Source organism: Andrographis paniculata, unplaced genomic scaffold, assembly GCF_009805555.1.
Source record: "Andrographis paniculata isolate CXL003 unplaced genomic scaffold, ASM980555v1 Contig11END, whole genome shotgun sequence".
NCBI lineage: Eukaryota > Viridiplantae > Streptophyta > Magnoliopsida > Lamiales > Acanthaceae > Andrographis > Andrographis paniculata.
Genome location: NW_026137391.1, coordinates 464,618 through 477,684, shown reverse-complemented (window position 1 = coordinate 477,684; position 13,067 = coordinate 464,618). Strand labels below are relative to the sequence as shown.

The window sequence follows — 13,067 nt, the reverse complement described above, 5'->3', positions numbered from 1 at the left end:
CCAAATCAGCCCGATTCCCCGATGCAGGACAAAGGCTGCAATATAACAATTATAGTGTAAAAAAAATATAAAAAATATATATATATATGTTATTTTGTAGAAAATAAATTTTTTTATAATACGAATAAAAAAAATTTAAATATATATATTGGGTATAATATAACTTCATGATCAAATTATACAATATTAATTTTATCAATTAAATTTAATACACATTTATATTATTTTATTCATTATTCATCGAATCAATACACATCAAAGCTCCTCAAACCCTAGTCAAATCCAAATAAAAAAAACAACAAAATTCAAACTAATCCCAAAATTCAAATAAAAACCAAACCCACTTACCTTAAGAAACACACCCTATTTTCCCTAATTTTTAAAAAAAAAATATATTAGAGATATTCATTATTTTATATTATTTATATAATTTTATAGATAAAATTAAACCCTTTAAACCAAACAAAACAAACAAGCTCCTAAAAAGAAAACTCCAACAAACCGGTCCTATTTGCGTTTGGCGGAAGATAACGAGATTCAGTTCGGGCTATCATCGGCTGCACTGAGCATCTTGGGTATTCTCGGAAGCTCAAATCTTACTTCTTCCGCCTCGATTCTCGACTCCATTGGCGTTTTTGCCTATTGGAGACTGCGATCACTGGAATCGAACGCGGTCACACCGGTTCCCATGGAAGTCAATTCTTGTCCAGGTTTTCTCTCATCCTCAAGCGATAATTTCTCTGGTGCACTGATTCTTCGTGAATGTGTGTGTTCTTTCACAATTCTAATAGTCGTTTTCCTAAAATTGGCGTAATTTTGTAACTGTGAGCTTATCGTGCGGTCATGAATTTGTTAATTGGTTTGTGCTTGAATGTACACAGAATTTCGTAGCTGTGAGTTTCTCGTCGCTGCTGATTTGCAGATAGTGCTTTTATTTGAGTTAATAAACGATATATATAAATATATATATATATATATCCATGTGAAAATGTCGAGCTCCTTCAGATTAGTTAGCATTTGGCTCGATCAAAACTCGTTCAGGCTTAGCTCGTAATACAATCAAACTATACTGGAATGAATATGTAATCAATAAGAAATCGAAGAATTCAAATAAACTATATCACGTCTTATTTTGATAGACTCCATTGATGGTCCACTTAAAAAAGATTGGTAGTAGCCACTTCATAACTGATGTATCTCTACGTGTATGATTTCATTGATAATCCATTAATTCTGTGCTTGGCATGTTGAAGGTGAACCCAACAATAAAATTGAAGTTTCCTCCACCAGAGTTGTTGGAGCCGAAGATTTGTTGATTGTTGGGGCAGGGGTGCTGGGATGCATAGTGGCTGAAAAATGGCAGAAGGTATATTTCTGCATTAGAGTCAATTAATTCATGCCTAATTCCTTAGGACATATTCTAATGAAAGCCGATCATATCTTGTCTTTTATTGCTTAGTCATTAACATTTGCTATTCTGTAGCATACAGCTTTATCCAGAGAACATCTGTTGTTTCAAGGACCATGGTGTGCTATTAACATTTGCATGGAATTTAAAATATGTATTATCTGTTATGTAGCAGCATGTTGTTTTTTTTTTTGGTTGTCTCAGAGTGTGAAATTTGATATCTGTACGGTGATCAGTTTGAATTTTTCTGTGGCAGCTACATCCAGGTTCTCAAATATATGGGCAGACACTAACAACTGATCGTCATGATGAGTTAAGAAGAAAAGGGATCATCCCCTCCACTAAAGAAACACAAGTAACTCATAAGTTCCCTTATGTTATTTTCTGTGCCCCTCCATACCGAACTCCAGATTACCCCGGTGATGTAAGGTGAGTATAAGATTGTGCTCCTGTTATTAAATCTACATGAAACATTTTGTATGATATGTTTTTGTATATATTATGTTGGTTTGCTGGGAAATATACTGACAGACATGTTTGGCTTTCTAGAATATTGTCAGCTTATGCTTAACGGTTTCATTGAGACATTTGGTGAATAGCATTAGTTGAGAGATTAAATTTACTTGTCCTTACATCTATTATATAGCATACTATTTTTCTGTTAATTGGCTGTTACGGACCAATGTAGTTTAATCTTTTGATGTAGCGATTCGTGTTGGTTAGTAAAGGTAATTAAATTATAGTATTTTTTGTTGTATTGTTAAGCCCCAAGCTGAAGCCTTAAGGTTGAGGAGTACTTTGCATCCATTTCCTTGTTGACTTTGGCATTAAGGTCGCTGGGGGTTTAAAGGGGGCAGCCAAAAAATTATTTTTGGCCGTGGATCGTTAGGATTTTAATGTGACACTTATATATATTATTTGTACTGTCTGAAACTTAAACTGAAACCATCAGTGAAAATACTTTACTTGGCCACCCCAGATATAGGTTGGCCAGATACTAAATTATTGTCTTCTGTGTTGGCATTTTATTTTTTTGATTTCCACAATTCCGCAATATTTTTGTCTTTTATTCATCGTTGATATTAACAGGGAAGCAACTTTGAAATGGAATGGGGAAGGCTCCTTCTTGTTCACTTCAAGCTCAGCTCCCTACGACTGCAACGATAATGGATATTGCAATGAGGTATTCATTTGATCAAATAAACATTTTTTGGGCCTGCTGGAAATCTTTTTATTTAGGTATCTTCTTCTGTCAACTGAGCAACCGAATTCTCTTCACAGGATACTCCCGTTGTACCAATTGGAATGAGTCCCAGGACAGATAATTTACTCAAAGCTGAGAAAGCAGCGGTGGAGGCTGGGGGTTGTGTTGTTAGATTATCGGGGCTTTACATATCCCTTTTGAATTATCACTACGACTGCTTCTATATATCCCACCCCTCCATAAAAACAATACCATCAATTCCTTAACTTGCAGTACAAAGCCGACAGAGGTGCCCATGTATACTGGTTGGAGAAAGGGATTGCTGACGTTCGACCCGATCACATCCTTAATCTAATTCACTATGAGGTAATGGTTTTGAATTCCCTTTAATAAGGTTGTTAAATGATCATTTCACCTAAAAATTTAAGCTAATTGGAAAATACATCATATGATATAGTCTTTCATTACACCATATGAATCAAGTACATGGATAATTTTTTATTTTTTTTTACTTCATCTAAAAATTTACGTAAAAAATATTGTTCATGTGCAAGGTTTGTGTGGTGTAAAAATTCACCTTGCATGTAAGAGGACGTACTGGAAGACTATATAATGTAAAATTAATGATGTACTTTCCTACTAATTTAACTTTTAGTCGAGATGATCATTTCATAAATTTATTTTCTTTGGGAACTCATTGTGATCATAGTTTATTGTACCTTCTGAAACAATGTGTCGGTTCGTGCAATGCAATAGGATGCAGCATCACTTTCGATCAATATCTTGAAAAAGAATCTTCGCGGCAGGATCTTTCTAGGTTGCGACAATCATCCCCTATCCAGGTTTGAGCAAAAAAAGAAAAAATCGACAAAAGTAGGATCTCTTTGTGGATAGAACCATTTTCGACACTCTTAACAGGTTACATTGTATTGTTATTATTATTCAGGCAGGAATTGATGGAACTGGTTAACAAGAGTGGAAAATACGATAACAAGTTCGAGAGGTTTACAGGTACGTAAAGCATACCATCCAATTTACACAACTGGTTTTCATTTCCAGTTACCAAATTTGTGTTGTTCTTGCAGGAACATCTGACCCTTTAGGTAAGAAATTGAACAACTCGAAAACCAGAGCTGAGCTCGAATGGGAACCGGAATATCCGAGCTTCGAGAAGTTCCTTGAAAGCCTCTGAAATTATCTATGGTTTGGCTTCTTCTCCTTCTTGATTATACATACATACATACATAAATAAGCATATTATTGAATCTGTGGAGTTTGAATGATGAACATCTTCACTATATCTCAATTTTTACCCACATTGATCTATTTCAGGTGTTTCTAATAATAGAGTTTTTTTTTTTTTTTATCCTTTATGTATATATATATATATATATATGTTGTATTTGCATTTAATAGGGTAGATGTTGGATATAAGCTTATAATCAAGTCTATGGGGTTGGGTTTAGAAGTTCTATCATGTTTTTTCACTTGTTTCTATTCTTAACTGAAATTAATTTAATAGAAAGCTAAAAGATTTTATTTAGATATATATATATTTATTAGATTATTTAAATTTATTAAAATTTTACTTATAATATTACATGAAATATTATTTATATTCAATAATATTTGCATTAAAATGTCAGAATAAAAAACAATACAAACCTTTCACTTTCTATCGGATAACAAGCATGTTTATTTTTTCAAAGAAATGTATCCTCCGTAATAATATCCGACATATTTTTCTATTAAGATGAATAAATGGAATTCATATTTTTTTTTTTAAAAAAAAACTATTATTTAATTTAAAAATCTCTATTTTAACATATGTATAATTATTAATTTATTAAATTAATATATTATATATATTTATTATTTTTATATTACTTTCAAAATTTTATATATTTCACATAAAAAAAAATTATTTTTTCAAATAATTTTATTAAATAAACACACCTAGCACAATTTTGTGTTTGCAATTTTAAATTTAAAAAATTATTAATGTAGTATAGAGAAATACTTACATTATATATTTAAATGTAAAGTTAATTTATAATGTAATATAAAAAAATAAATAAATATTTACTTTAATATTATATTTTTATAAATAATAAAAAGCCTTACAAGCAAATACAACCAAATTTGCGACTGCCTACAGTTAAAAAAGCTAGTGAGATTCACTGAAGGTGACAAAAATGTGACGAAGAAGGTTGTACAGCTCATCACACATTTGAATATTTAATAAATAAATAAATAATTCATTTGGACTTTTGACTATTTTCTTTTGTGTTTGAGGCTTCTTCAATCCCACACCCACACTAAAAAAAAGAAAAAGCACACCAATTATTTTCAATCTGCTCCTGGATGCCATCTACCACCGTCCGATTGGGCCCCGTCAACGATCGACGGTCACCTTCGCATCGGGACTCGGAATCCCGGGCCCGACAAATCAAGCCCCTCAATTTTTGACCGCTCAGCATCGCGGGCATTCACAAAATCATAATTGCTGCCTCTGCTTTGTTCAGCACTAAAGCTAGGGTTCGCACTCCATTATTATACTTCAAGCATCGCGCTTTATTGATTGAAGTCTGCTTCAATTCACGCTCCGTAACTGTAATTGCTTGCGCTATTCGTTTACATCTCCTTTGTTTGTGTGATTTATTTGGTTTGTTTGCGGATTTTGGGATACTATTCATATATATGCTCGATTGAGTAAAGCTTGTTACTGGATTTCGTTCGTATGCTGGTTTTCGTCCTTAAGTGCGTGTTTAATTTCGCAACTGTTGTTAATTTTTGGTGGAATTCGGATGAGCAATGAAATTTAGCTTCTTGGAGAGATGGGATGTGTTTTTGGCAAAGAGGCGTCGTCTCCTGGGCCATCTGGAGGCGATTTCGGTAGAGATAGAGTAGGAGGTGAAGATTTGTCAAGGAAGGGGGAGAAAGCGGTGGATGGTTCAGTAAATAAGGCTGAGGGAGGTGGCGGCGGCGGTGGTGGCGCCACCGCCGGAGAAGTTCAGAACGGAGGGGATAATAATAAAAATGAAGTTAAGGATGAGCGTGTGAAGCCATCGAGAAAGGAGAAGAGGAAGGCTAGGCTGAATCCTAGGCTGAGTAATCCACCTAAGCATGTTGAAGGTGAGCAAGTTGCTGCTGGATGGCCTCCATGGCTCGTGGCAGTTGCCGGCGAGGCTCTTAGTGGATGGGTGCCTCGTCGGGCGGATACCTTTGAGAAGCTCGATAAGGCATGTGATTTTTCGGTTCTAGTAACGATTTGGTTTAAAATTGCTCTGATTTGTGTTGTTTTAGGTTTATCTACATTGAAATGAAAAATTGCTTATAATCCATTGATGTTTGGAAAGTTGGCATCATAATTTCTCATGATTTAAAAATTGCATAATGATTTAGAAAATATTGCAAGAATTCCCTAAAAATTGCATAAGACTTCGGTATTCGAAAACACTTTTAGGGATTTTGTGCAATGTTTTATAGAACACAAATGTGTCTCTTACAATTTTTAAACCATGAAGGAGAATGGTGCAACTTTTCGAATTACAAGTAATTTTGCTACATTTGAAATGATGTTTCTGATTTTTTTTTTTTTCATATTTTTTGTTTGAATTTGGTTTAGATTGGACAAGGTACTTATAGCAACGTTTATAAAGCTAGAGATACTTTGACGGGCGAAATTGTGGCATTGAAGAAGGTTCGATTTGATAATTTAGAGCCCGAGAGTGTGAAATTTATGGCTAGGGAAATTTTGATTCTCCGCCGCCTGGATCATCCAAACATTGTGAAATTGCAAGGTTTGGTGACGTCTAGGATGTCGTGTAGTTTGTATCTTGTGTTTGATTATATGTCACATGATTTAGCTGGCCTTTCGTCAAGTCCTAGCATCAAGTTTACAGAGCCTCAGGTGAGATTCACATGTTTGTTTCCGGAATCATTTAATTACATCATCCCTTTTTAAGAATTTCTGTAAAAATCTTTCCTCTGGTGATTATTTGTTAATATTATAGGTCAAATGCTATGTACATCAACTATTGTCCGGCCTTGAACATTGCCACAATCGACATGTCTTACATCGGGATATTAAGGGTTCCAATCTTCTAATTGACGATGATGGAGTTCTTAAGATTGCTGATTTTGGGTTAGCTACCATCTTTGACCCCAACAACAAACAGCCCATGACGAGCCGTGTAGTAACCCTTTGGTATAGACCGCCCGAGCTGCTGCTTGGAGCCACCGACTATGGTGTAGGCGTGGACTTGTGGAGCGCTGGGTGCATTTTAGCTGAGTTATTTGCTGGAAAGCCCATCATGGCTGGGCGTACAGAGGTAAATACTTTACGTGTTTGAGTTCAAGTTCTTTATGATTTTATGCACGGTCTGACTTTGTGGTACGGTATTACAATATGTGGCTGTTGAATCTGATGCTGTGTGTTTAAGAATAGTGCACAATGGTCCGTGCCGACAATTGGTTTCTGGTTTTTAAATGATCAATTATTCTAACTTGATGGCTGTAACTTATTGCAAAATTGCGGGTGTGTTCTGTTAGGGGTTTGGATTTTGGGTTTATATTGATTTTGAATAGTAAAAAGGTTTGAATTGGAATAGCTGCATAGTGTGATATAAATAGGTTTTGATGTAAATTGTTTAAATGTAAAATTGATTTTTAGTATAATTTAATTTGATTTTTTTAGGAGAAAATTTTTGGTGAATTGTAGAAATTCAAAAATCCTCCAACCAAACACAACCTTTGTTTATGAGCTATGTCTTATATTGTAGATGGTGTTATGCGTATTGAGTTGTATCTATGCGTCTAAGTCGATAAGCTTGATTCCCATTTTAGAAGGTGCATCGTTGTTTTATTTGTTCCGAAAACTGTTATATTTCGTGTTCTCTGAGTGCAATACAGTTCAATTTCTTAGCTTATAATCTAAAATTAAATATGAAACTTTCAACTTGGAGCAATTTCGTCGTATTTATAAAACACGATTCCCAATTACACTAACAAACTATTGCTTGCAATCAGGTGGAACAGCTTCACAAGATTTTTAAGCTATGCGGTTCGCCATCTGACGAATATTGGAAAAAGTCGAAGCTGCCTCATGCAACCATATTCAAGCCACAGCAAGCATACAAAAGGCGAATAAAAGATGTCTTCAAAGATTTTCCCCAGTCGTCGCTTCCTTTAATTGACACTCTTCTTGCAATTGATCCTGCCGAGCGTCAAACTGCTACAGTTGCTTTAAGGAGCGAAGTGAGTCCTTTCTCTCTAATGCTGAATTTCTGCTGTAGGACCATTGATACTTGCTTTTTTCGACCTCTTATTCCCTTTTTGCACGAATCTCTGTATAACGAGTGATTTCCTTTTCTCTTGCAGTTCTTCACAACTAAACCTTATGCCTGTGAACCTTCGAGCCTTCCAAAGTATCCTCCAAGCAAGGAGATGGATGCCAAGCGTCGGGATGAAGAAGCTAGAAGGTTTGGAGTGCTTTTACATATCCTGTTTTATACTCCCTCCCTCTGGAAAAAATATGTAATTTTGTCCGAGCATGAAAACTAAAAGATAATAGTATTTTAATATAAAAGTAGAGTAAAATTTATTAAAAGTGTTAGTAGGTAGAAAATAGAGTGGCAAGATAGTTATTATTCGTTAAATTAGAGATATTAAAAAAATGAGTTGATAAAGTGTTTTACTATATATCGACTATATATAAGTTTAGCAGGTAACCGAAATAGAAAAATTAAACATAATTTTGGTGGATGGAAGGAGTATAATTTTTTTTCTGGAAGAAGTAATGCTGTAAGTTGTATGTGTTGTATCTGGAAATTACACCATTTGTGTCCTCTGGCTCACCGCAGCTTCACAATTGCAGGTTAAAAACAGCCGGTAAAACACATGCTGCCAGCTCAAAGAAAACACGGGTGCGTGAGCAAGCATCACGGGCAATGCCAGCCCCTGAAGCCAATGCAGAGCTGCGAGCCAATATCGATGTACGTCATTTAAAATCCATCTTTCAAAACCTCCATTATAAGCACATTTGTCGTATAACTTCCGTCAAATCTTATTACTGTCCTGTGCACATAAATAGGTTTTCATTCGTAATTTAAGTCAAAACTTGGTTCTCTCTTGCAAGTTATAGATCAAATGTCACAGCTTAGCACATATTCGGTAAAAAAATCATATTGCATTCTCGGGTTTTCCTGAAATCTGTCCTGTCAAGTTTTCTCCATTTTTATTTGAGTGGCTCTTGATGAAGTAGAATTAGTAGCTGGATAATGTTCCTGCCATTGCATACGAACGTGGAAAAGAAATTTTGAAAAGGTTAAAAAATTATCCGGTTTGGGTAAAATAGCTAAATTCATATTGATTTGAATGTTATTTACAATGAAGGGTTGTTTGGTTTTGATTTGAAATTCAGTTTTTTATTTGAATTTTGGTTAAATAGTATTTTGATATTATTTTTTGCGAGAGGAAATAGAACATTTTTATCGGAAATTATGTAGACTGAATGGTATTTACATGGGTTTGAAGTATAAACCAAACTCACCCAAAGTTTCTCTGACTTTATCTCAATTTTTCATTTTATACGTGTAACAGAGGCGACGTCTGATCAACCATGCAAATGCAAAGAGCAAAAGCGAAAAATTCCCTCCTCCACACCAAGACGGAGGACTCGGCTACACCATGGGGCCTTCTCATCACATAGATCCAACCTTCGATCCTCCCGATGTCCCTTTCAGTACAATGAATTTTTCATACGCCAAAGAACCAATCGAAACATGGTCAGGCCCATTGGCTGATCCCACCGGGGTCGGTGCTCCAAGAAGAAAACTAAAGCCATCGAAGAATAAAGGCTCTGTTCTGAATACTCGAGAATGATATGATACCGCAACTTTCATCAGGTAATTGTGCCGTAAAAACTGCCTAATTGTTTGAGAGATTGATTATACATTCGTCTGTCCCTTTTGTCTTGTTTCCGGCATTCTTTTTTGGGATCGTGAAAAAGGTACACAACTTTCGGGCGTTTCTTTTTTTGTAAATTCTGAAAACTTCCTTGCGCTCATCGACAAACTATAATTTTTTTTATTAGTGCCGCATCACAGCATGCATTGCCGGATTGATATTTTCGTTTTCATTTTTTGTCTTAAATGTCGTAGACAGTCGAAGGAGAAGATAGTTTTTCGCACCCGTTGTTTGTTTGTGTGTTTTGTTGTCAATTATGTTAGAAATGAATGTGTTGAATGTTTTGGCCTACTGTCGTCTTCAGCATAATATAATGTAGCTGCGAATGAACGAACCTCTACTCTCTTATAGTTATAAACTGCTATTCGACTCTTTGCCTTTTGTGTGATGAAATTCGTCACTTTTTAATGTCTTTCCATATGCTGTTGAGTCATATATTTAAAAAGTCCCGCAATATTTTCAAAAAATTTGGTACTATTGTCCGATAAGGGAGGTTCGGTCGTGTGGATTCTCACGTCATAAAAATATATATATATATATTGGTACTATTTGTTAATAGTAATTTTTTAAATATATATATATATATTGTCTTACAAATATGATTGAGCATTTATGTATATTGTCTTACAATTTTATTTAATTGGAGCCTTACTTAAATTGAATTGATATCGAGTAATTATCTATTTATTAGTAAAGTTTATGTTACTTTGTTCCCTAATTGCTTATTAACATAGTACAACACATAATAATATTCTTTTGGTGTGCAAATTAAGTCTGACAAGACAAGTCACGCTAGTCTAAAATTGATAAGGTTACGAGTTCATCTTATACCACTATATCAATTTTTTACGGGATATTTAAATTTTAGTTATATATTGTATATACTGAAGTATTGAGGGCAATGTTTAATTTAAGACAATGGAAGTTTCATAAACTGAAATTGTCACCAAGATAAGCCAAGAGAAGGGCGTGGAAGAATCATGTCAGAAATATAAAAAAAAAATTATTTTATGTTGAATTTTAATTTTTTTGAAATGATAAAATATATATATTGAGAATAATATTAAGAAATTTGTAAATTTGTTTGGAAAGATAAACCCAAAATTCAATCAATAAATAGAAAGGCTTGACTAATTACCACAAAACATATAAGAATGAATACATTAACATTACATTACAATAAATTGCTTCTACAGTTCACCAAACTAGACAAGAAAAAACCAATCCCAAATCTACATTCAAATTTACACACCCAAAAACAACATCAAATAATTCTTCAAACAAAACAAAATCCATCAATCACCAATTACTTGGGAATTTTCTTCGACAAAGAATAAAGCGAGAGCAAGACGAGAAGCGTGAGCACGACAGAACCAAACAACGAGACCGCCATCGAAGCTCCAATGTGGCGGCAGAAGCTGTCGTACAACCCGCAAATCTTTCCCCATTGCACGTGCGAATTTCCCTTCAGCCCCACGTAAGCGACGGCACTTCCAGCTCCCGTCGCCGACGCCACAATCCCCAGCAGCAGCTGTCGACAACACACACATAAAAATTAATATTTACATTTTTATTTCAAATATTAACTAAAAATTCAATACATATAAGGTATATGTTCTTCTATTTTTATTCCGCTAATAATAAAGTATATAGGAGTATTTATTTGTTACAAGTTTGGTTACAATATACATCACGAATAACATGAAACTTACACATATTTAAATAAGAAAAAAAAAAAAAAAAAAAAAAAAAAGAAGAAGAAGACACATCCTTACAAACAAAACTACATACTTTTCAAAACACATCATAAGTAGATTAAAAATGAAATGAATTATATATAGGCTCTATTTAGAGAAAAGTTTTAGAAACTTTTGAAAATATTATTAAAAATGAAATGAATTATATATAGGCTCTATTTAGAGAAAAGTTTTAGAAACTTTTGAAAATATTAAAAACATGGTTAACTGTTTTTTTAGTTCTGTATCTAACCCCATTATCATATTAAAACTTTAATTAATCATGTCTGAAAATAGTCTCATAAGTAAAAAAAAAATTCGCTAAAAATGATCATTCGGTGCCGGAGTTGCCGCGCTGGCCTGTTGTTGCTTACATGGTGTTGACGTGGCTGACATGTCATTGCCACGTAGATGCCATGTCAACGACATGTGGAATTTTTTTTATTTTAAATTTTACAAAATATCTTGGTAAATTATTTTTTTAGTCCCGTATATAATTTAATTTATCAATTTTAAGATATTTAAATGGACTTTGTCTCAAAATAGTCCGGCATGTAAAACAATTTCGTTAAAATGGTCCTCCGACGTGGCACCTACGTGGCGATGACATGTTAGCCACGTCAGCGCCACATCAACAACGGCTGCCAGTATGGCGAGTCCGGCACCGGAGGACCATTTTAGCGAAAAAAATTTAGTTACGGATTATTTTCAAACATGGTCCACTTACTAAAATGATAAAATGATCAAATACGTGATTAAAAAAATAATTTACCCTAAAAATATTGAATTAATCGTATGAATATTTTTTAACAAAAATGATTATTTATGAATAGTATTAGAAAAAAAATTAAAAATGTGTATATAAACAAATTAAAGGTTTATATATGAGATGGTATTATTACCACATCAATGATGACGAAATGGGAAGATGCCTTCTGAGAGAAGGCGGGCTTTTTCAAACCGTAGAACGATAGAAGTGTCGATACGATGCCAAAAAATCCTGCCACGGAATGTGCTGCGACAAAGTATCTGTGCGACGCAAAAAATCAAAGTTATAATAATGAACACGATCTACCAATATTTATTAACGATTAATTTTTATTATTTTTTTATTTAAAATATTATATGGAGAGAGAAAAAAAAAGAAAAATAGTTATTACATGAAAGCTGGGGAGTGTTTGAATTTGGCAGTTCTGGAAACGGTGAAAGGCGGGATCGGAATTCTGGCGACGACCTCCGTCTGGTTTCCGGTGACCATAACCAAAACCGCCACCAGAGACGACGCGAATACTAGAAACCTCAGCACCACCTCCGCCGTCTTCAGCGGCTCTTTCCGCTCCGGCGGTGGCGCCGCCGCCGCTGCCGACACCCCCTTCTCGTATTCTTCAGTGCCTACCGAAGCCATTATTTGATTGATTGTGTACTGTTGTCGATTATTGCTCGAACGGTTTTGTTTTCTTAACGATGACCTTCGTACCACTATATAGATACAGATATATATATATATAGAGAGAGAGAGAGAGACTAGAGAGAGAGAGAGAGGGCGTGTGTGTAGTCTTTAGGGCGTATTTGTTTGAACTTTTTTAGGTAATATTGTACTCTAGTACTTAATTTGTCCTTTTCTTTTTAGGGTGTGTTCGTTTGTAAGATTTGTGCAAAATCTTACTATTCATTCAATTTTTTTTTTTCAAAAATATCAAATCAAACACTTATTTTTTTAGTTTTTATATTATACTAAAAATCAATTTTA

General features: G+C 34.4%; 3 protein-coding genes across 4 annotated transcripts; 2 read left to right on the top strand and 1 right to left on the bottom strand.

Annotated features, from left to right (window-relative positions):
• Window positions 1–471: 471 nt before the first annotated feature.
• On the top strand, window positions 472–3,975 carry LOC127247474 (uncharacterized). Its single transcript, XM_051269315.1, has 9 exons — window positions 472–710; window positions 1,254–1,366; window positions 1,665–1,837; window positions 2,498–2,591; window positions 2,690–2,801; window positions 2,890–2,978; window positions 3,369–3,454; window positions 3,559–3,623; window positions 3,698–3,975. The coding sequence occupies exons 1-9, from the start codon at window positions 689–691 to the stop codon at window positions 3,802–3,804; spliced, it is 861 nt and encodes a 286-aa protein (XP_051125272.1). The 5' UTR covers window positions 472–688; the 3' UTR covers window positions 3,805–3,975.
• Window positions 3,976–4,999: 1,024 nt separating this feature from the next.
• On the top strand, window positions 5,000–9,955 carry LOC127249600 (probable serine/threonine-protein kinase At1g54610). Of its 2 annotated transcripts, XM_051272501.1 has the most exons (7): window positions 5,014–5,854; window positions 6,241–6,525; window positions 6,629–6,946; window positions 7,644–7,871; window positions 7,995–8,095; window positions 8,491–8,608; window positions 9,216–9,955. In XM_051272501.1, exons 1-7 carry the CDS (start codon window positions 5,450–5,452, stop codon window positions 9,495–9,497), a joined length of 1,737 nt encoding a protein of 578 aa, XP_051128458.1. In that variant the 5' UTR covers window positions 5,014–5,449; the 3' UTR covers window positions 9,498–9,955. The 2 variants fall into 2 exon arrangements, with proteins under 2 accessions (XP_051128466.1, XP_051128458.1); XM_051272509.1 differs by lacking the exon at window positions 6,241–6,525 and having other exon boundaries at window positions 5,000–5,854.
• A 705-nt stretch (window positions 9,956–10,660) lies between these two features.
• LOC127247727 (CASP-like protein 1) lies at window positions 10,661–12,810 on the bottom strand. The gene is made up of 3 exons (XM_051269709.1): window positions 12,478–12,810; window positions 12,220–12,346; window positions 10,661–11,112 (listed from the first exon to the last, which is right to left on the bottom strand). The coding sequence occupies exons 1-3, from the start codon at window positions 12,720–12,722 to the stop codon at window positions 10,888–10,890; spliced, it is 597 nt and encodes a 198-aa protein (XP_051125666.1). The 5' UTR covers window positions 12,723–12,810; the 3' UTR covers window positions 10,661–10,887.
• Window positions 12,811–13,067: the final 257 nt, after the last annotated feature.